At 39.6% G+C, this 21836-nt stretch overlaps 1 protein-coding gene across 2 annotated transcripts in view; it reads right to left on the bottom strand.

Moving 5' to 3' along the window:
- cpne2 (copine II) overlaps positions 1-21836 on the bottom strand; it is a 62037-nt gene that overhangs the window by 24330 nt on the left and 15871 nt on the right. For both annotated transcript variants that reach the window (XM_061036895.1, XM_061036896.1), the window contains exons 5-10: positions 21485-21556; positions 20291-20374; positions 19969-20058; positions 19703-19801; positions 16296-16382; positions 13340-13399 (exon numbers count right to left, since the gene is read on the bottom strand). In XM_061036895.1, the coding sequence (XP_060892878.1) occupies positions 13340-13399; positions 16296-16382; positions 19703-19801; positions 19969-20058; positions 20291-20374; positions 21485-21556 (492 nt within the window). The remainder of the gene's footprint in view (positions 1-13339; positions 13400-16295; positions 16383-19702; positions 19802-19968; positions 20059-20290; positions 20375-21484; positions 21557-21836) is intronic.

Below are 21836 nucleotides of genomic sequence, written 5' to 3'. Positions count from 1 at the left end.
ATGTACATGATTCACTGACATTGCTTTACAGGGATTTCCTTGAGGGATATACAGTGAACCCAATTTGTTCCCGAGGGCAAAGCTATCAGTGTGTGATGCCTATGAATGTAATTGGTTGTGACTGAGAGTTGGGCACTTTACCCAACAGCCTCTGCTATTAGTGTGTGAAAGGGTGAATGTTACAGGTGAGGTTAAAGTGCTACGAGTAAGTCATTACCACTGCTGTATCTGTCACCAGTTGTTACAGCAATTATTACTTTTAACTAGAGTTAAATATTAAAATTGTTATTGGTCTAGTAGGCAATTTACCTGTTTACTTTTCTAATAAAATAAGAAACTGATGTTACCACACTTTAAAACTTCAAGGGTACTAGTAAATGGGGCGGCGGTAGCTCAGTCTGAAGGGATTTGGTTTGGGAATCGGAGGGTCGCCGGTTCAATTCCCGGCAAGAACCAAGACTGGAAATTGGCCTGGAAGCTGGAGAGGTGCCAGTCCACCTCCTGAGCACTGCCGAGGTGCCCTTGAGCAAGGCACCAAACCCCAAAAAACTGCTCTGTAGCGCTCACTGTGGGCAGCCCCCCCTCATTCTGAGACCTCTCCATTAGTGCATGTCCATAGGATCCTGTTTGTGCATGTGTGTGTATTTCTGCCTATGTGTGTGTTCATGTTCATTAAACAGAGTGTGAAACTGAATTTCCCCCTCACAGGATTAATAAAGGATAAATCATTATTAAAGAAGGAACATCTTTATTCTCAGAAATAAACCTTTTTTCATCTGGTTGCAGATTTAAAAGTAAAGTATATTTTCTGTAACAAAGAAAATAGTAAATTTTAATCAATTATGAATGAATTGTATGCAGTATGTACAAATCTTAATACACATATTCCCCTTAAGTATAACAGCACAAACACATGAGGCACACACATTCAGAGACACACAGCCTCACATAATATGAGATTGAGAGTGACAAGCTTTTCCTCAGGCTGTGAATAGTTGTTTGTGTGCTGACAAGAACACAAGCCAAGACACCCTGTCTCCTTCCTATCACATTTAAAACAGTGAAAAGAACCTCCATTCTCTGGTTATTGTTTTTGGGTGAATGAGTTAAAGAGTGGACGGACATAGAGAGAGAAGAGCAGCAGGGGCAGCTGGAGTGATAGACACAGAGATGTAGGGTGACAGAAGTAGGGTGCTGTTGTATATTTTGTATGTTAGTGTGCATGGGGGTTACTCCTTGAATATAATGCAGTATGTGTGAAATATATTTATCAAGTATACTACTATTTCTACAGGATGAACACGGGATTATTGCTGTGTCTGATTCAGGGACTGCATCCTTCAAAGGGCACATTTGAAGGCTGATTGTGTCACCATTATGGAGAGTCCTCCTTTTTTCCAGGCAACTAAGGATGCATTATGTTGATCCTTCAGGGCCCAACACATAATGAGATTCATTGAACGCTAATCCAAATAAATTGGTGGACTTTCAAGTGGCAGACGATTTACTTCTAAATGTTTGTAATTGGTTTCAACTCAGTCAAAAAGCTAATGGTACACTTTTTAAAAAACAAAACAAAAGGGGCCTTGCCTTTAAAAACTTATAGTTTAAGTTATGTGATGTTGGCTAAGTTGTGGTGCAGCTGTCGAGGTTGCTAGGCGACAGGAGCTGCGCTTAGAAACATAAGGGTTAAGGGCCTTTCAGATAGGATGCGGTGGGCGCCGGGGATCGCTTTCAAAACTTTTCATTGTCTATGTGTTGAACGGCGCTAGAGCGTATCCACACCCAAGTACCTGTGTCCCACTTCCCTCTAGGACCTCTAGTTTAAAGACCTACCCAAACATCAGAGAGAAATCTCTAGTTTGAAAAGAAATGTCCAACAGTCTGAGCGTACCAGGTGTGTTTAAAACAGCAGCAGAAATGTGTTTCATGCTTGTGAAGCGGTCGTTATAGAGCTGCAGCTCCTGGACGAGCCTAAACTCTCTCAAATCCTGTCGTGCCCTGAGGATTTCATGAACACACACCCTCTTTTCTGCTCGTCTCCTCCTCAGCAAGAGAAAGGTCAGGGCTTTCTATGGTGAACAGTGGACAGATACAGACATACTGTGCATCCAAAAGAAGATATGTTCCTTATTTTCAGTCACCTAGCAACGTAGGCCATTGCTTTTTGCTCGTGTGTTCTCCCCTTCAGCTCTGCCCCTTACCACGCAGCGAGCGTAACACACGCCGCATCCTATCTGAAAGGCCCTGAAGGGGCGGGAACAGCTGGTGTAGAAACGCAGGGAAGGATGGGTCCTTTGTAGGATACTAACCATGAATTGGGACACAGTTATTGTCTGTAATTGCAGCTAGTTCCCATAAATGAAACAAATAGCTTGAAGAGGTGATAAGAATCTAACCAGGTGTAAGGTCCTCAAATGTCTCTGTGTTGTAGCTCTTACATTAAAAACCAGTTCATATGGTGGAGATGTGGTTCCACAATTAAATATCCCACTGTGAGATTTTAAAATGTATTTCTTGATCATTTGGAAGCTTTTACACTCCAGATTAGTAATTCACTTACAAGTGAATCCTTGGTACATACACTGATAATGAAAAGAGAGTGTTTTTTTAACTCTAAACTTTTGGATAAAAAGGGGATGATAGAATACATTTATAATAAAGTATCAGGAAAAATACAAATGTATAATATTTGAACAGTTCTTTGTATTTTCCTGTTTTGGTGACAATATATTTTAATGGTTGCTCAGTTATTAAACCGTCTCTTCTCATTCTAATGCTATTGATAACAAATATAAAACTACATGTGGTAATTTGTCCTTTCATTGACTATATACCCCACTCCCTCTCCTTCAATTCCTTCCCCCTTTTCTTTTTTCAGCTCAGAGCCACATCTGTGGTGTAAAAACATCACAAGTGCTGCTGTTAGTTACTCAGTTATAAAAATCTCAGAGATAAACAGAGCAGCTGTCCTGCTGGGCCACTGCCAGCGCTGTCAGCTGAGAGTCATCAAAGTGGACAGCAGAATAGGAGATATTTTAAACAACTTCACCAACGAGATCTGTCATACACTCCAGAGAGTTGGCTCTAATATGACAGTATTTTTTAAATGTTGGGGCTAAGCTATAGTGTCATATTGAACTGAACTTTAATTAATATCAGACATCTTGTGTCTGCATCCTAACCCTTATGTTTCTCTTACATTTACTATTTGTTCATAGGACTGAACAAGGTAAGGATTTCTCTATAAGTATTTTGAAGGAAACAGTCATCTTGTTTTTAAAGACACTTGTTAATGAGCCAAACGTTGAGCGAGAGCTGCTGTGACTTTGGTAAATCAGTTGATTAAAGGATATGAGAATAAGAGTTTGAGGGTTTTCTATTAAGAGAGGCTTATAAAAATGTGTTGTTTGGGTAGCACGACACATAAATCAATACAATCTTAGTGTCTACCTAACTGGTTACTATGCAACGAGCACAAGTGGCAACTTGTGAAAAGAGAACATTTGTCGGTTTGCCTCAAAAATTAAGGTCTAGTGTAAATTCAGTCAGGTGGACTCTCACGCACGCTCAATCACATTTCCACTGTCATTCTCGAGCTGTCATTTGGTAACCAGCTGACACATCAGCAGTATTCATCTAACCAATCACATGGCGTTCCTCCCTCATTGTCAGCCCGTCATCGTTCTGCTCCTCTTTTAAATATGATTCTTTCTCTGCCTTTAGTGCCTTCATGCTGATGTTTTGTGCACCCCTCCACCTCCCCGTCACCGCCCGTCTTCACAGAATCATCATCTATCTATTCTTCACCCATCCCCACTCCATGGGGGGGCATAGAGTCCAAGCGCAAAAGACCTTCTGTCAAGTCACATTTCAATGCTATGTATCGTTATAAATCATTTTCTTCATTTACTTGTCTCTCCTGATTTAACTGCGAGCACAGTCAACCCCAGTAAACCCAATAAGACCACAAGAGGTCACGCCCCACCCACCTTCTTCAAGAATAGCAGCTGTAGCCTCTTCTTTGATTGAGACCCAGAATTCATTTTCATTGATTTTTATTATTATGAAGCCAACAGATTCTGATCTTTGCTGAGTGCATCCCTGCACAGATATACAGGACTGCATGTGTACACTGCTGTGGTTTAAAAGAGAGTGTTTTTATTCTCCATATGTTCCTTTTACAGCCTGACCTCAAGTCATTTTGTCTTCCACTGAACCCAGAAATGTGCTCGCCTATAAAACTGACAGCCGCTGGAACAAGATAATCCAAAAAAACTATTACAGCTCTTTCCTGCAGTGCCCTCTCCGGTGACAGACATTTTTAGTTTGATGGCTGTGAATTCTTGTCAGTGTGAAATGACACCATTCTGTTTCCAGCGTGTTCCTCGCCCCAAGCCATTAGTAACTGCAAACACAATATGACGAACATTCAGCTTCAACAAGGAAGTGTACCGACTCATTGCTGTAGGTCTCTGTGGCAGAAACTTTCTGTCAATTAGAGCGATCCAATGCTGCCAAATGACAGTCAAATAATTAAAATACTGGCACTCACACCCTGTAGTGGAGTTCTCTCCACCTTGTTTTATTATTTCTTTGTCATTTTTTCACAAAGACCTATAAAACTCATTAGTAGTAGTACAGCCAAAATACTGATGGAGCTGAATGAGAGTGTTTGAGAACATCTTCTGCAGAGTGAGATATCCCAAACAATAACAGGATCTCCTGTTTCCTGCCAGACATTTAGTTTCACAGAGTTCTTTTGGGTATTCTTTTCTTAATGACATGGTTTTTTTCTAACTAATAAGAGTCACAGTATGTTTTAAATCAAAAAGATAACATCTAAGTTTAAATATTTCCATGCAATCATTAGTGGAAGGCCCACAGTGGCCATAGGGCTGTGTCAAATAGGATTTTTAAAACTGCAATCAATCAACTGATCATCATTTGTTAAATTGTTTCGCTGTAGTAGTTCATTACACCGCTGTCTTTAATGTTGTTATACTTTTTTTCTTAGGATTTATTCTTGGGCTTTTTTTGCCTTTATTGGAGAGACAAGACAGTGGATAGAGTCAGAAATCAGGGAGAGAGAGTGGGGAGTTAACATATAACATATTTAAAGATTTAAGAGAGGCTTTCTTTGATCAGATTATTGATATATATCCTGAGTTTAGCCATCTCCCTGATCCCCAGAAGCTGCTCTATCTATGTGGGGAGAAACGTCTGTGTGCAGTAAAAGCTGCAAAATATGTTCATGGTTGTCACAAATGAAGACAAACTAAATGTTTCTCAGTAAAAGTTATTGTTAATGTCTTGTATTATATTTGTATATATTTGAGTAATTCTTTGTAAATCATGATTTTGCTGTACTGCTTTAGGAAACATGGATTGCCGATCTGTCATGCCAATAAAGCTCATTTGAATTGATTTGAGTGAGGAGTTTGGATTCAAACCTGGGCCGCCCACTTGGAGGACTATAACCTCTGTACATGTGGCGCATGCACCAACCACTGAGCCACCAGCGCCCCATGTTGATGTAAACTGAATGTGTCAGTAATTATTATTATACATTGTACATTATTATAACAGTTTGCTCATGTTATGTGTTTGTCTTAAAAGAAAATGTACATATACATATATATATTTGTATATCTCTGTCAGATTATTCAAACTCACAACTATTGACAGCATCAGTGATCTCAAACATCACATATGGCTCTGGTTATATTTCCCCTTCGGTTAATAATAAATTATAATCCATTATAATATATTACTTATTATTTCAAACATATATGACAAAGGAAGGCCATGGCAGACAGACTCTTTGACTCACCCATCTATAAACTGGAGATGATTAATGGCCTTCATTTTCTGTGAGTGTTTGTCCTTCACAAATGTTACTTTTGAAGCGTGACAGTATCTCTAATAATAATGAATTCCTCCCTTCCATGTGACTGAAGACACAGTGTTAAAATAGGCCTGTTGGCTTTAGTTCTTGTAGTGAAACAGGTGTCTCAGGTTCGACATGGACCATCGCCCCACTCTCTCTCTCTCCCTGATTTTCTACTCTGTCACCTCTCCTATCTACTAAAATAAAGAATCAGGAGCCCAAAAATTAATCTTTAAAGTAACATTTCAAATAGGTCATCAAAATCACGCTTTACCTCATCTGAAAGACATACACATTTGAAGTGATTTTTTTTCTGAGGGATAAGGAAAAATGAAAAAGACTTAAAATGTAACTCAAACACAATTTTCTTTATTAAAGATTTTATTTCTGGGCATTTTGTGACTTTAATGTAGAGATAGGACAGTGGATAGAGTTGGAAATCAGGGAGAGAGAGTGGGGAATGACATGCGGGGAAGGAGCCACAGGCTGGATTTGAACCTGGGCCGCCCACCTGGAGTGCCACAGCCTCCTAACATGGGGCACGCGCTCTAACCACTGTGCCACCAGCGCCCCACTCAAGTGCAATTTAACAAAAATTTTAAGGCTATTCTTTGAGAGTAAAGGGCTGAAAAAGAATCCTATATTTTGCCAAATTTGCTTGGCCTAACTTCCCTGTTGAAAAAGATAAGGGCTTGAGACACATAATATCTACACTATACTGTTATAGAATATGCAAACAGAACAACACAGCCGTGAGTATCTCTGTTTTGTGCTGTGAAGGTGCTTTTCTTTACTCTCATTCATGAAAAGATTATTCTCTCTGTGACTCCACGGGGACAACAGAAATACACTCTCCATAGCTCTGAGTGATATCAAACACATGATATGAATAATAGTGTCATTCACTTGAACTGAGTGTTTCACAAACAGCCCATCAGCAGTGGAACAGAGTGTGTAACAGAGACACGCTGCTCGTGCCTTCAGCTCCCACAGCCCCGAGGAGAGACTTTCTCTTCCTGGAGATTAGGATTAGAGTCGTACTAAGTCTGATTGAACACTGCAGAACAGCTCTTATGTGTGTGTTTCTGTGTGGGTGTGTTTTTGTACACAACATGTACAATTATGTGTGTGTTGTGTTTTTTTGTCAGTAAAATCTAGATGTTATCTAAAATGTGGTGTGTATGTGAGGCGTAGATGCCATCAGTGAAAGAGCATTGTGTGAGATTATGTGTGCTCGTGCATATCTGTCAGTCAGTGTAAACAGTGAATGTGCATGTTTGAAGATTCTGTATGTGTGTGTGTTTGTGTGTGTGAGTGTGTGTGTGTGTGTGTGTGTGTGTGTGCATGTGTGTGTGTGTGTGTGTGTGTGTGTGTGTGTGTGTGTGTGTGTGTGTGTGTGTGTGTGTGTGTGTGTGTGTGTGTGTGTGTGTGTGTGTGTGGGCATGTGTTTGTGTGTGTGCCAAAGTCATGGTTTTGGCGTTTGCATGTAAATTGGTCATAGTGGAGGAGGGAGAGAGAGAGAGAGTTAGAAGGCATTATATGTTTGTGCTCACATGTGTGTATGTAAATTAGTTTGTAAGCAGGAGAGACGAAGTTAGATGTTAAGTAATATGTATGTGTGTGTGTGTGTGAATGTGCGTGTGTGTGCATCGGTGACGGAGCTGCAGGTCTGTGACAAAAGGCTAAAGATTAGGAAGGGAGCAGCAAGGATTTAAGAGTTTCTATTCCGCCCTGAATTTGCTCATCTTTCCACAACTAGAACAGGCAAATGTTCATGTTGATGCTCATCACCAATAAGCCGAGCCCTGAGTTAGGACTTGATTAAAATATCTACATCTCTCTTTCATAACATGCTATTTTGGCACATTTAGGTAACATCTGATTCACACTCAGCACAGAAATATCTCCACAGGGAAGAGCTGTCCAAAACTGTCCAGCCGTTTGCTGAGACCCTCGACTGTTGACTGATGACAGAGAGGAGTGTTCCTCATTTAGTCATCTGAAAGAGAGCGGACTGGAGACTGTAGAGAGTCCTAATGCACACAAACTCAAACGCACATCTCGACTGGACTACTCAATCTCCCCACTCAGGTTTTAAAAAGACGACGTCATCAGAGCATACTCAAGAGGGTTCCCCTACAACTATATCACATTAACAGGGTTGGATAAAAGTATTGATTCATCAATGCATTGCAATTATTAATTTACCAATTCAATATCGATTCAGGGAAATCCTGAGATTGATTTTTTTCCATTGCTATGATGCCCCTCTCCAATGGGGCCCTGGGGTGCTGTGAATTCAGGTCAGGCACCATTGTGCACTTTACATCATTACAGCACTGTTATGTTTATTACAATTTTGCTCAATTTTATTGATGTTGTGTATTTTTTTTTATTGTTTTTTATTTGTTTTTATACTTATTGCGAAGGTTGTCTAGGCACCTCAGGGATGCAATCCTAGTGGTTCTGTGTTTGGGTGATGTATTTGCGTCCTGAAAAAGGGGGCTCGGCTCTATTAAACATGTTTAATATGTTAAAATTTTGACATTTGATGTCAAAATCTTATCTATCAAGAGCCTCAAAGAGGTTTTTAGTGATTCAAGCTGCAAATTCAGCTCAGGCACAAATGTGCACTTTGGATCATACTGTACTTAAATGTTTTATTCTTTGATTATGAAAGAATAATGAGTCAGTTTGTTCTAAACCTATAAAACAATGCACACATAATTATTTAACAAATATCAGAAGGTACTGTGAAGAGTTATGTGGGTATTCCTGTCATCTGTATGTGTTACTAAATCGAGCTAAATCAAGCATATTGATCGATATCGAATTGAATCGTGACCCAAAGAATTGAAATCAAATTGAATTGTGAGGTTGTGGAAAATACCCAGCTCTACATATTAACATCGTCACCCTGAAGATGTAGAGGAGAAACTTTCCGATTTTGACTAAAACCTATCACAAGTCCCTGTTTGCATGAAAATACAAAAAAACCTTTCAATGACAACAGAGGCAGTTTAACAACACTAAAATCTTATTTACAATATAAAAGTAGCTTCTCATTCTTATTTCTAGGATTTGTTACAAACAGGATTTATTTGCTGTAGCATGAAAACATTTATAGGATTAATATAAAACTATGGCCAAAGGAAACAGGCTTTTGTTCAACTGTAAAATGCAACACATGTGTCTGTATATCAATATCTATCTAAGTCTTAAGATTCAAGATAGATCTGAAAAAAGATATCGGCTGAAATGTCGGTATCAGATTTTTTTTCTCCCTATCAGCCTGATGTCAGCAACTAAAATCCTGTATCGGTGGGACAACAGAATAAATACAGACAGAAATTAATTCAGTCCTTCTCAAAATTAAACTAAATTGAACAGAAAGTATGTGATACATTCATCCCTATTTATGTATGTGTGTTGTTTACAGTATTGTAGTTCTGATGTTTGTTTTTGCATTAATATGGCTGCACAGCAGGACTCAGGAGTCAAACTGCACTGCACTAATATCTAAATCCACACTCATTGGTCAGCTCTGCTGGCGTCATTTACGGTATCTGTGGGGATTGGTCATGCATTAAATCAGGGTGTGCATGGAAATAGAGGACAGATCATGTCCCTAATGAATTGATGTACGATGACGGACAGGTAGATCCACGTTACATCTCCTTTTCTCCTCTATGAATCATCTGAACCTGCTGTGCTGTGATTTTAAAAGCTCTGCTCGTTTATCAGAATATGATCTGTCCCGTCTCTCTCTCCGGTCTCCTTTCTCACTACGTAAACAATCCCCTATTAAAGAACTAAATGCACTCTCCCTAACAGAACATATTTGGACACTGTACTGTATATCTGTGATGTTACATAAAACTTTAAGTTCATGAGTCATAAATGATTTCATATTGTCATAATTTCATGTATTCGATAAATAAATAAATAATAATTCATGCTAAAAGGTTAAAAACACTGTTGATATCTTTATGTTTCTATGTGGAACAAAAGTTCCTTGTTTTTGGTTCCGCTACGACATAATTAAGGGACGGACATGTACGGTGAGAACACTACCTCCCGCGAATTTATGTAAACATGCATGAAGACTGTTACCACTGATGTCTGAAGTTCAAGCAGACTGTGAAAGACACTCTACAAGGACTTTAAAGGAGTCAAGAACCTCTTTTCATGACAAGCGGTGCAACGAGTTCTCAAGGCGTGGTTGGCATGGCATGTTGGCTTGTTGGCATGTGATACAAAGACGAAGATGCTTCACATGATTGCTCCAGCAATAAATGCCCGTTTCAAAGAACCACCCTGTGTCTGTTGTTGTGAAGAGAGCTACATGTGATTTTGTGCAGACTAGTCTATAACGTCTAAACATGACATGAGAAATCTAACACTAAATGAGACACAGCAGAACTCAAAATAAACACAATGACTTGTGAAAACCAGTCAAGTTCAAGAGGAGAGTTATATGTTACTTCATGTGATCGTTGCCATGGATACAGGAAGAGTAGGTGATCCTTAAAGTGTCCCAGGACACATGAGCAGCATACACACTACCAAACATACTGTATGTGGACAATTCATACCAGACCACCTTTGTATACGGCCTGAGCGGTCACATGTAAATGCGTCTTCGGGTATTATGGCTGTCCACCAGTAATTCTACAACTCTACAATTCTACAATTCACTTAGCAGACTCTTTTATCCAAAGCGACGTACATCAGAGACTAAGTACAACACAAGCAAGGATCTAGAAAAAAGGGAACAATGTCAGTAAGAGCAAACGATCAGCTTTGAGTCTGATTGGACACACAGGTGCTGACAGGAAGTGACCAGAGGCAAAGCACAACATTGAGGGCAGTTCTTGAGAGCTCTAATCAATATAGAAACCATCTTATAAGTCGTCGTTATCAAACAAAAACCATCGTCATTACCATCATCATCATCAATAATATGGAGACCATCATCATTAAGTTAGTAGGTGTTCATAAAGAGCTGGGTCTTTAGCTTTTTCTTAAAGGTGCAGAGGGACTCTGCAGATCAAATGGAGTTTGGAAGTTCATTCCACCACCGGGGGGCGACAGAGGAGAAGAGTCTAGTCAGAGACTTAGGACCCTGTTGTGAAGGTTGGATCAGACGCCTTTCATTGGCAGAGCGTAGTGGGCGGGAGGGAGTGTAGACCTGGATCAGAGAGTTAAAGTAAGGAGGAGACATTTCTGTGTCTGTTTTGTAAGCGAGCAGCAGAGTTTTAAATCTGATGCGAGCAGTAACTGGGAGCCAGGAGATGAACAGCAGAGTGACATGTGCTCTTTTAGGAAGGTAATCAGTTCATCCAGGAGTGATCAAAATGAAATGTATAAACTGTGTCATTATTAAATGCTCTTTTTCATGCACTTGCAGGAATCTTCTACCCAACTGTTTCTTATGGTGCTAACACTTTCATTAACAGGGCGGCTGTGGCTCAGTTGGTAGAGTCGTCACCTCTCAACCAGAAGGTCGAGGGTTCGAGGGAAAGTAACTGGCCGACGGTGAGGCTCGTCATTGGCTGTGTTTGAGTGTGTGCTCTTCCACACTGCCCTGAATTAAAAGTGAGGATCCAGCAGCCTGCCCCCCCCCCCTCCAGGAGACACAAAGAACACATCCTCTTACACTGACAGAATACAACAACACCAGTGAAGTCACCTCTGCACAACTATATTTAACTTGACCGAGACCTTGAGCCAGAAAGATACTTCACACAATCCCAGCACTACCTTCCACAAGTACAAGAGGAGTACAGGTGCAACTCACACGATGCTACAGTGAACACTTCTGTCGAGCCATGTTCTCCAAAACAACTGCAAGGTCAGAGGGGATGAAATTTTGTGCTCCACAAACAAATATGACAACCATTGTTTCCAAATATATTGTTCTTGGCTGTCTTAAATGACACCACATTGACTGAAAAACAATATGTAAACAAACAATATGTAATCATCTGCATAACTTTTGTTGAATCATTTTGAAATATGTATGAAGTTTAATCTTTAAATGCCTTTTTACAGAGGATGCTACATATTGTTCCAGTGTTGTTCACAAAAAAGCTTAAATAATCCGACCTAAATAGCTGCAAGTGTTCATTCAGACATTGTCTGATCATTTAGGTGCAGCTGCAGCTTCATTATGAGATTAAAAACAACTTTTGTTGAAAGATGTGAAAATAATTTTAAAAAAATTCAATGACTCTTAATTAACATCAAGCGCAAATAGGCACGAGTGTCTTATCCCAGAATACTATTTAAAGGAAATGGAATATAGCATTAGTAACAAGTACATCATATGTACCCCGTGTGGAGCCTGCTAGCTTAAAAGTCACATATTATCCTCATTTTCAAGTCTCTGAATTCCCCAAAACATGTGTGTGAAGTGTCTTGTTCTAAATCCACTCTGATCCTGTATTTGATCATGCCTATAAACCCCTCTATTTCAGCCCTGCAGGCTAAAGACGGAGAGGATGGACTTTTCTTATTCTTGAGGGGTTTGTAGACAGACTAGGGACACATATTAGAGTTAGAGAAACATGGTAATGTATATTTTGCAGAATATGTGACCTTTAAGAAGCTGGGGAATCGACAGAATCAAAAGGAAGAGAAAATAAAATGATTTGCACATGCATATGTAAACTGTGTGTGTGTGTGTCTATCTCTCACTGACTACGCTGGGTGTCCTTCCATTCTTCTATGTGTGCATTTGGTTTTTGAATTTGTGTACAGTTGTGTGTTTATGTTTGCGTATGTGTTTGTGGTTTCAGAATCAGCGAGCCACACTTAATGCTCCAGAGATTTATATCTGTTGGCCACAAAAACCCCTGGTAATATTCTAAAAAAAAAAAAAAAACACCCCAGTGTGAATACGTGTGTCTATATGAGCAATTGGCTGTTATAAAACACAAAAAGGTGTGACAATACCAGGAACACACCAGAGTTGCTCTTTACAAGGGACAAAAATAGACTATGACGATATGCTGTTTCTCACACCCATGTCGCTCTCTGTACCTGCTTCTCCTTCTGTCACCATAAATCTATCTCAAACTCTCACTATGATACATTATATCATTTTCACTATTTTTTTAAATACCTTCAATTCACTTGCTTTCTCTTTGTTTGCCCTCCTGTTTTTAAAATTCAACAAAAGTACCCACATTTAAAGGTTTTAAGGTATCCCTTTACTCTCCTCTACTCCACTTCAGTCTCTCAGTGCCTTCTGTCCCTGTCCCTTACACTAAGTGGTCCCTTCTGTATGGAAATGATTATGATCTAAACGTAACCCCCGGATGATGAAAATAGCTAATCTGAATGTTTTCCATCTGTTTCCCAGAGCAAGGCGTGAAGAAACAAGTATGTCATTACCACATCATTGCAGTGGCAGAGAAGAAACAGGCATGCAGATATCATACTCACTGTAAACATGAGCTGGCAGCCGCCCAGTATGTAATCCAGAAAGGTGTAGTCTCTTGTTACCTATAAGAGAGACAGGGTAAAGTAAGAACAAATAAAATACAGCAAGTGGGACAAACAGGCAGTATTGATCAAGTGAGACAAAGAGAATCTTAATAATCAAAATATATCAAATATTAATTATAGAGCCTGACTGATTAATCGACCACCCGATAATATCGGCCAATATCAGCTCATCCGGTGACTATCAGTATCTGCTAATGTTAATGCAGATATGTGCTGATATTATTAGGTTTATTTACAAGTCAAATAGCATTTCTTTTGGGGCGGCAGTAGCTCAGTCTGTAGGGATTTGGGCTGGAAACCGGAGGGTTGCATGACTTACAGAGTGTAAAAACAGAAATTTCCCCTTGCGGGGATCAATAACAAAAAAAAAAAAAAAGGGTTGGATTCTAACCCGACCTGTGGCTCCTGTCCCGCTTGCCTTCCCATCTGTCTCTCTCTCCCCGATTTATAAATCTATCCACTGTCCTATCTCTAAATAATAAAAAAGGCATAAAAATCCCTAAAATAAATCAATGAAATCATTAGAGAGCTTTTAACTTTCCGAGCATCAAACACTGGTATCTACATGAACACAGTCAGGTTTTATTCAAATCCAAACAGAGTCTGCTCAAACTAATTGAATGGCGCGCTCTGAAGAAAGGAAATCACCTCTTTCTAACAGTATAACTTCTAATGTGTTTTCAAACTGTTTTATCTGATTCAATGTACCTCCAAAGCAGTACAAATCGTTACCTTGTTTGAACACAATCTCCACTTCAATTATAATAATTATTTAGCCTGAATGTTACTGTCACTAGTCTAATCCCTGCTGGCAGCCAGCAAATATAATTACGGTACAGTATTAAGACTTTTGTGCATGTGCTGCGCGTATAATTGTGTGTATGCTCATGTCTATATGAAGGCTTGTTTGTGATTGTGTGAAAAGAGGAATATAATAAAATGTGAATGCTTGTCATCATACATGCACACACAGCCTTAATGCCATTCAAATAGGCATGTAAAGACCCAGTGTTCCAGCTCAATGTGTCCTCTTGGGGATCAAAGCTGCAGCACTAATTAGTGATTCAGAGTTATGAACGCTCAGTTAAAGTGTGTCAGCTGATCAAAAGCACAATGGCTTCAGTAGATGTCTGAGACGGGTCATTCTGAGTTGACAAGATGAGGGGAGAAACTGAGCGATTTGTTTGACAAATGAGCACGAGGAAGAAATTTGTTGGTTTGTTGATGTTTTGAAAACTTAAGGTAACACTTAATGCAATTCACCTTGAAGAGACAATACTTTTTTTATGTCAGCCCAGCTCTGATCAGCTCCTCTTTGAGTCAAACTATTATCTTTGGACTCTAGGAATAAAAAAGAGAAATATGAATACCATGGATGCACTTTTCCTCCAGATTTCACACACTGTCATGAGTTTCTGGTTTAGTTTTGTATTTTGTTTTTTTCAGTGTTTGGATTTCATTTCCTGATTTACTTTGTCTCTTTGTTTCATTTCCCTTGTGTGTATTGCTTTATTTCCAAGTTTAGTCTTTAGTGTTTCCTGTTTTGTTTTGTCATTTATTTTCCTCGATTTTCTCAATGTCCTGTGTGCATTGTTAGGCTCAATCTCGATGTCCACCCCACACACTCACTGACTTTGATGCGCGTTCCCGCTCAGTCTGTGAGGTCTTAGTCATGTCCCACTGTCAAATCTCCAAGTGCTTAAGGGATCTCTCGCAGACTTTTCGAGCCCTTTATGCACCCTGTCCGTAAGTGGGCATATCTGCAGACTTAGTGTGGGGGAATTACCCATAGTTCATAGCAATGTGACGTGAAACATATGATTCTCAGGGGAAGCCCGCAAGAATGGAAGGGTAAACAAACGCCAAAAAACATGCAGGGAGAGACAGTAAATAAGCAGCAAGGTGAAAAAAGGTAAAAAGTATATTTGGAAACTACAGATAATTCAGAACTCTTCTGAAAGTCTGTTAGCAAAAACAAGCGAGACAGCGAGTATTAGTCCAGTTATATAAGATAAGATAAATATTTATCCATCCCACAACAGATATATTTATGTATATATTAAGTAGAACTTTTTTATAAGCGCCATGGCTGTGAGTGAGTAAAGTAAAAAACGTAAATTAAAAATGCCACACATCGTGCTGTCATGGTTACAGAGGAATCGCAAAGTGCTGTCCCATTCATAATAAACCATGGAGCCCTCGCAGCCTCGTGCACTTAATCACTTTCCAGGTGATGCCAATAAAGTCCTTAAGGGCTCAGAGTTTAGGGCTCAGAGTTTAGGGATCAGGGTTTAGGGCTCAGAATTATTTAGGGCTCAGAGTTTAGGGCTCAGGGTTTAGGGTTCAGGATTTAGGGCTCAGAGTTTAGGGCTCAGGGTTTAGGGCTCAGGGTATAGAGCTCAGGATTCAGGGCTCAGGGTTTAGGGCTCAGAGTTTAGGGAGGAAATCGAGATTCAGCCTCTCTTTTACATTCTTGAGTTCTCTTTTTTTTCCCGTTTTATTTTGTAGATCTTGTCCCCGGTGTTTCTTGTCTTACTTCCTCCCTCCATCTGGTTTCCCACCACTTTGATTGCCATGATTGTCCTCACCTGTGTCGTTAGTCTCACCTGTGTCTGTTTAGTCTCAAGGTTCCTCCCCTCTTCTTGTCAGTTCATAACTGCTCCTGTGATACCTCTCTTACTCCCAGTGTTTTCTTTTTAGACTTTTGGAAGCCTTATTATTTTCCTTTTTGTTAAAATAAATACTGCAGTTTCTTCTGCACTTTGGTCTTTTCTTTTGGTTTTTTTACTACATGAGACACACATTATTATTTCTTATTCATTAATTTCAGCCCTTACTGAACAAACCAAGTTATGAAGTCAAGTACATTTAAAACTTTGAAATAACACCTCACCTTACATGACTTTATAATAATAACTCCAGAGTTTTTATAGTTCTTCTTTTTCTTCTGTTTCTTGGGGTTGATGCAGTCAAACTCAACCTGAAGGAACAAAAACAAAAAAAACAATTAAAGAAAACAGAAATACGACGATATAAGAAAAAGACAAAATTAAAAATGGAAATGATGGAAAATTATGATAGATGACAGCAAAGTTTAAAGAGTAGTGAAAAATGGAAAAGAATGAATAAGTATACAGTTAATATGGAAGCCTACACAAAAATACTATTCATTAAAGATAGATAAAAAAAATATAGACTTATACAAAAGTAACGCCAATAAATCATCACTTAATCACTTATTATTATTAGCCTCCATACATGTGTGATGGTGACAGTGTCTACAGAGACCCTGTCCTCTGACTGGATTTTGATGTTTTAGTTTGTTTAGGTTGACACTGGATGTTTCTGGGTGGGGGGATGGTGTGTCTCCATCAGCCAATGGCAGCGCACAGGTGAGTGTAGGAGTGGATACAATTCAGTCAATGGCTGCCATTCCAACTGGCGAAAATATAACGGCCGAGGTCGTAGCAACAAAGAAGAGAAAATATAATCATAGTAAGGAGAAACGCCAAGCTCGTTCCAAAACGAGGGTGAACCTTCGGTTGGCTTTCACCGGCAGACGCGGAGTTGGCCTGTGTTCTGCTGGACAGGCAGTTGCCAAACACCTGTGGTTAGCTTGTGCTAGCGCGCGGTAGCTTGCAGTGTATGTACAAGCAGTGCACGTACACACTTCATCCTGCAGTGAGTGTGGCGATGAGCCCAGGAGGACAGGCCCAGTTTGAATGTTGTGTTTACAAGCTTCAACGAACAATGCTTCTGAATCCACCTTTAAAATCACTCCATGAATTAATTACACAGGATGAAAATGAAGATGCGAGAAAAAGGAAGCTCAAGACGTATTTTCATATTACCAAGTCACATATGAATGTCTCAAAGCAGACATTTCAGACATTCATGCATACACTACACATTCTGAAACGTCGAAAGTCTGCCACTGATTCCTATGACAGGTGTTTCGCCTTGTCGTGCTACTGGGGCTCAGCTAAAGGCTGATTTACATCTCAAAAGCACCTCTCATTTTCCCATCCTCTCTTTTCACACACTGTCTCTCTCTCCATCCCCCATCTCTTCACCCTGCCTCTGCCTCTTCTCTCTTGTTATTTTGTGTTTCCCCCCACAACATTACCACACATGAAGGGACTCAGTGGGAGAACAAGTCGTGAGGCAGCTTTGACACATGCACACACGCAGTTTCACAAATAAAACACACACACATTTGCTCACACACACACACACACACACACACACACACACACACACACACACACACACACACACACATTTGCTCACACAGAGATGCACACGCAAACACGTGTGCAGCCACTAATGAATGAAGAGTGTTTTGATCTCTGCATCTTTACGTCTTTAGCAAAAAAAAAACTGAACGAAAATGATTCTCAATAGCATTTAACAGCTTACGCTTTGAAACCAACCAGTTCGTAGTTTGAGAAAAAATCAGCATGCAAATCTGTGCATGATTATTCAGGCTTCGTTGTTGAAAGACGTGACTGAATGCATTTAAACAGCAAATTATTCAGTATGGGGCAGAGACGGGCCAATTAAGTCTAGCTAAGGGTAAAACAAAAGTGAGGACGATGGAGCATGATTCACAGTTATCTGTGTGAAGATATGAATGCTGATTTTAATATGAACAGGTTAAGTGTTTCAAAACAAACCAGCTACTTGCTGTAAAGATTCTGCAGCTAAGTTGTAGCATCACTAACTTTTTTAATGGTTTTAAATCTGACCTGTTTATATTCCTTTTCCCTCTTAGTCTCAAAGAAAAAAAAATATATATTGTCAGACTAAATTTAGAAACTATTTCACAGCTCATCCAGGATTGTAAGAGTCAAAGGTTTCATCCTTGCAAACCAGTCGAGTAGTAAATGTTGGATGTTTGAAAACATCAGTATGATTTGATGATTGGACTCTGAAAGAATGTTTGTCTGATACTCTTTAAACCTGACTGTGTAAAGGAGACAATAGGGGAAGTCATGACCTGATCTATTCAATCTAATTCTATGTTTATGTCTCGGTTACCATTTTTTAACAGAGGAAACGGGGCGCCAACCCTCCTGCATACAGGGAGATAAAGTGTCAGCTGTTGGGAGGGATTTAACATTTGCTTTGCTAGTATGAAATTTAATTGAAATTCTATGTCAGCTTTTTTGTTCTCATTTTACAAAAGCGCGTGGTTAAAGATCCAATATGTAAGATATCTACTGAATTAAATCATAAAATTATTGTTTTGGACGTCCCTCAGTATGCAAGGCCAATGGCAAACCAACAGGTGTTGCAGCGATGGAAGCGGGCAAGAGAACTAGTTCAGATAGAAGTGATTGTACCCGACCTAAAAAGCCTCTGCATGTTTCTAATAAGCTCCACGAGCAGAAACGTGCTCAAACTAGGATCAATATTGGAGATGCTTTTGAAAAAAGGAGAGGGGCTAGAAAACAGAAAGGTTTCAAGACTGATACATAGCTGGCTAAACACTGAAGCTTCAGTGTCCACGACACAGCGAACTGTGTGGGCATCAACTCTAGGAAGGAAGGGCCAGGGGGAGACAGCTCTCTACAATTATTTAATCTGGACTGCAGTACCCATTTTGAACGCTAGGTGTCTGGTTACATATTGCTCCTTTAAAATTGGACAATTTATTTCTATATTAAAGTGTTATTATTGCATTATAAAAACTCTTCATTTGAAGATTTTTTTCCCAAGAAGTTGCTGAGGGATTATTATTTTAATTATAGATTACAAATCAGACAATAAATCCTCGTATTTCTTTTTGGGACGTGTCCTTATGTCCTCCACACTCTGCTTTTAGTCAGTAAAAGGTGACCACTGAAATAGAGAAGACCAGTGTGTGCCTAAATATGACCTGAGGAGTGGCTGGGCACAGGGTTACTTTATTACTGACAATTTCTAGATTTTCTTCTGACTACTCAAAGGCAGGTCGCATTCACACACTGATGGCAGAAGCTGCTATGTAAAGTGTCCATCAGTATTAACTAATCAAATTCATACACATTCATTAACACTAAACCATACTCCTTTAACCAAATGCTTATTTCCTACCCATTAACCCCCCAAAAATTAACAACTTGAAACATTTGATCAAAACAATACATAAACACAACCAAATGAAAACCTGTAAAATACAGAATATAAACCACACTCGTAAATAGGACCAAATTAAAATGCATCTTGTATACAAAATGTTATGGTAACATATGCATGACATTTAATTGAACTGTGCACAACACACACTAAAGTGTACTAAAGTCGTGTATGTTTCACCTCCACTGAGTTCTGGGCCTCACTCATCTTGGCAACCGTGGTTTGAAACTCTCCTATGAAGTCGTGGCCTCCATCATTATCATAGTCGTAACACAGGACCTGTTATTTGTAGACCACATCACATCATGCCATCATTTCTTTTATTAAAGCTTCTTTTTGAATCTGCAAAATTCTCTGGTATTTTTTTTTCTATAACTGTTTCCTGTTAATAATTATTTTTTAATTCCCGCACCAGTGTTGTAATGAATTTCACTGAAACCACAAACCTTGATGTTCCTGTCCACGTCGCCATTGCATAGAGAAATGAGTGGCACAGTAAAGGGTTTCCAAGATGGATCTAAAGTGTTCTTTATGACCTGAAGTCACAGACACAGAAACAGGGGACATGATCATTACATTACACAGCAGCAGATATATTTAATGCATCTTTAACCACAGAATTACTGAAACTGCAATCTCTCATTTTGAGCCTCAAACAACTGTTAAATTTACCGTTAACAACCAGCTATGGTTAACTCACAATGACAGGCTGATGGTTCAAAATAATGACAGTCAGATGAAGACGCTTATACTCTGCTGATGACTCACCTCTGTCCTGTGCACCAGCATCCATTTGCTGTCTTCTCCCTGCTTGTGAAACTCAAGGTAGGGGTCCGACTTCCCAAAGAAGTCCTGCACAGCAAAGGGACAGTTAGTTGTCAAGGTTTTTGAATATGAGTCTTGTTGATCTTTTTATTCTCTACTCAACTAAACTCCCATACAGACATGACAATTTGACAAGCATTAACTGTGCTTCTTGTTTATCGTAGTGGTTTAATCAGAAGATGCCCAGCAAACATGGGTGAAAAAAATCTTAAAGGAGCAATATGAAAGATATCTACTGAATTAAATGATAAAGTGACCTTACTATATGATCAGACATTAAGGAAACATGCTATGTTGAAGTGCTGGCTTCTCTGACAACAATGCAGCAGCCAGTATGTCCTCCTTCTAACTTTTGATTCTGCTCCTGAATGCTCTGGATTTGTTTGGACCAGAGAAGGTAGGCGCTTTTAAGGCACCCTGACACGGCTGTTTTGGACGCCCCTCGGTTTGAGACGTTATCACAGCAAACCAACAGGTGTTGCAGCGATGGAAGCGGGCAAGAGAAGTGGTTCAGATAGAAGTGATTGTACCCGACCTAAAAAGCCTCTGCATGTTTCTAATAAGCTCCACGAGCAGAAACGTGCTCAAACTAGGATCAATATTGGAGATGCTTTTGAAAAATGGAGAGAAGTTAGAATGAGAAAGGTTTCAAGACCGATGAAGAGCTGGCTAGACACTGAAGCTTCAGTGTCCACCACATGGCAACCTACATGAGCATTGACTCTAAAGAGGAGGGTGCGGGGGGAGACAGCTCTCTCTAATGTTTTGAATTTAGACTGCAGTACCTGTTACTCCTTTAACCAATATTCAAATTATGCTGTTTTGGACCTACAGTAACTTGTAATTGAACCATATTCCAGTTGTGGCTTCATAGGAAGAAGTTTGAAAACACACATTAATACATGTTCATCAAATCCTTCATGGTTGTCATATCAAACTGAAAGGACTCGTGAAGCCCTCTAATAAGGTGGTAAAGGTGAAAGACATGAGACAATCACTGTAACCCTTGTCTGCGTGGGTTCTGTCCTACTGTTGCATGTGTTACTTTAATGCACTCACATTGTGTTTGGGTTTGTGTGTGCTTGCATTTGTATTCAGTGTGTGTATGTGTGTGTAAGTGTGGGTCTAACTGCCTACCTTCTTATCCAGTTTTCGCCCACTCAAGGTCAAAGTGATGATTCTGTTGTCAGACAGCTCCTGAGCCGTTATCTAAAATTACATAACAACGCAACAATAACTGCTACAAAAAAAACTACTGGCAACTAACAATCACACACCATCATCAGCAGAGGAGCAGCAGCAGCGACGTAACAGTCATGACATCAATAATAGTCACAAAAACAGCCTCAGTTACACCTCCATCAAGAGCTAAAGAAAACATGCTATTATAGTAAACAACAGAGGCTGCATCCACAAGACCAACTACAGCCACCTCTGATTAAATGGTACCCTGTGAGTGTGTGTGTGTGTGTATGCATGTGTGTGTTAA

This window comes from Labrus mixtus, chromosome 4 (assembly GCF_963584025.1).
Source record: "Labrus mixtus chromosome 4, fLabMix1.1, whole genome shotgun sequence".
Taxonomy (NCBI): domain Eukaryota; kingdom Metazoa; phylum Chordata; class Actinopteri; order Labriformes; family Labridae; genus Labrus; species Labrus mixtus.
Note: the sequence above shows the minus strand (reverse complement) of the source record. Positions and strands in the feature narration are given on the sequence as shown.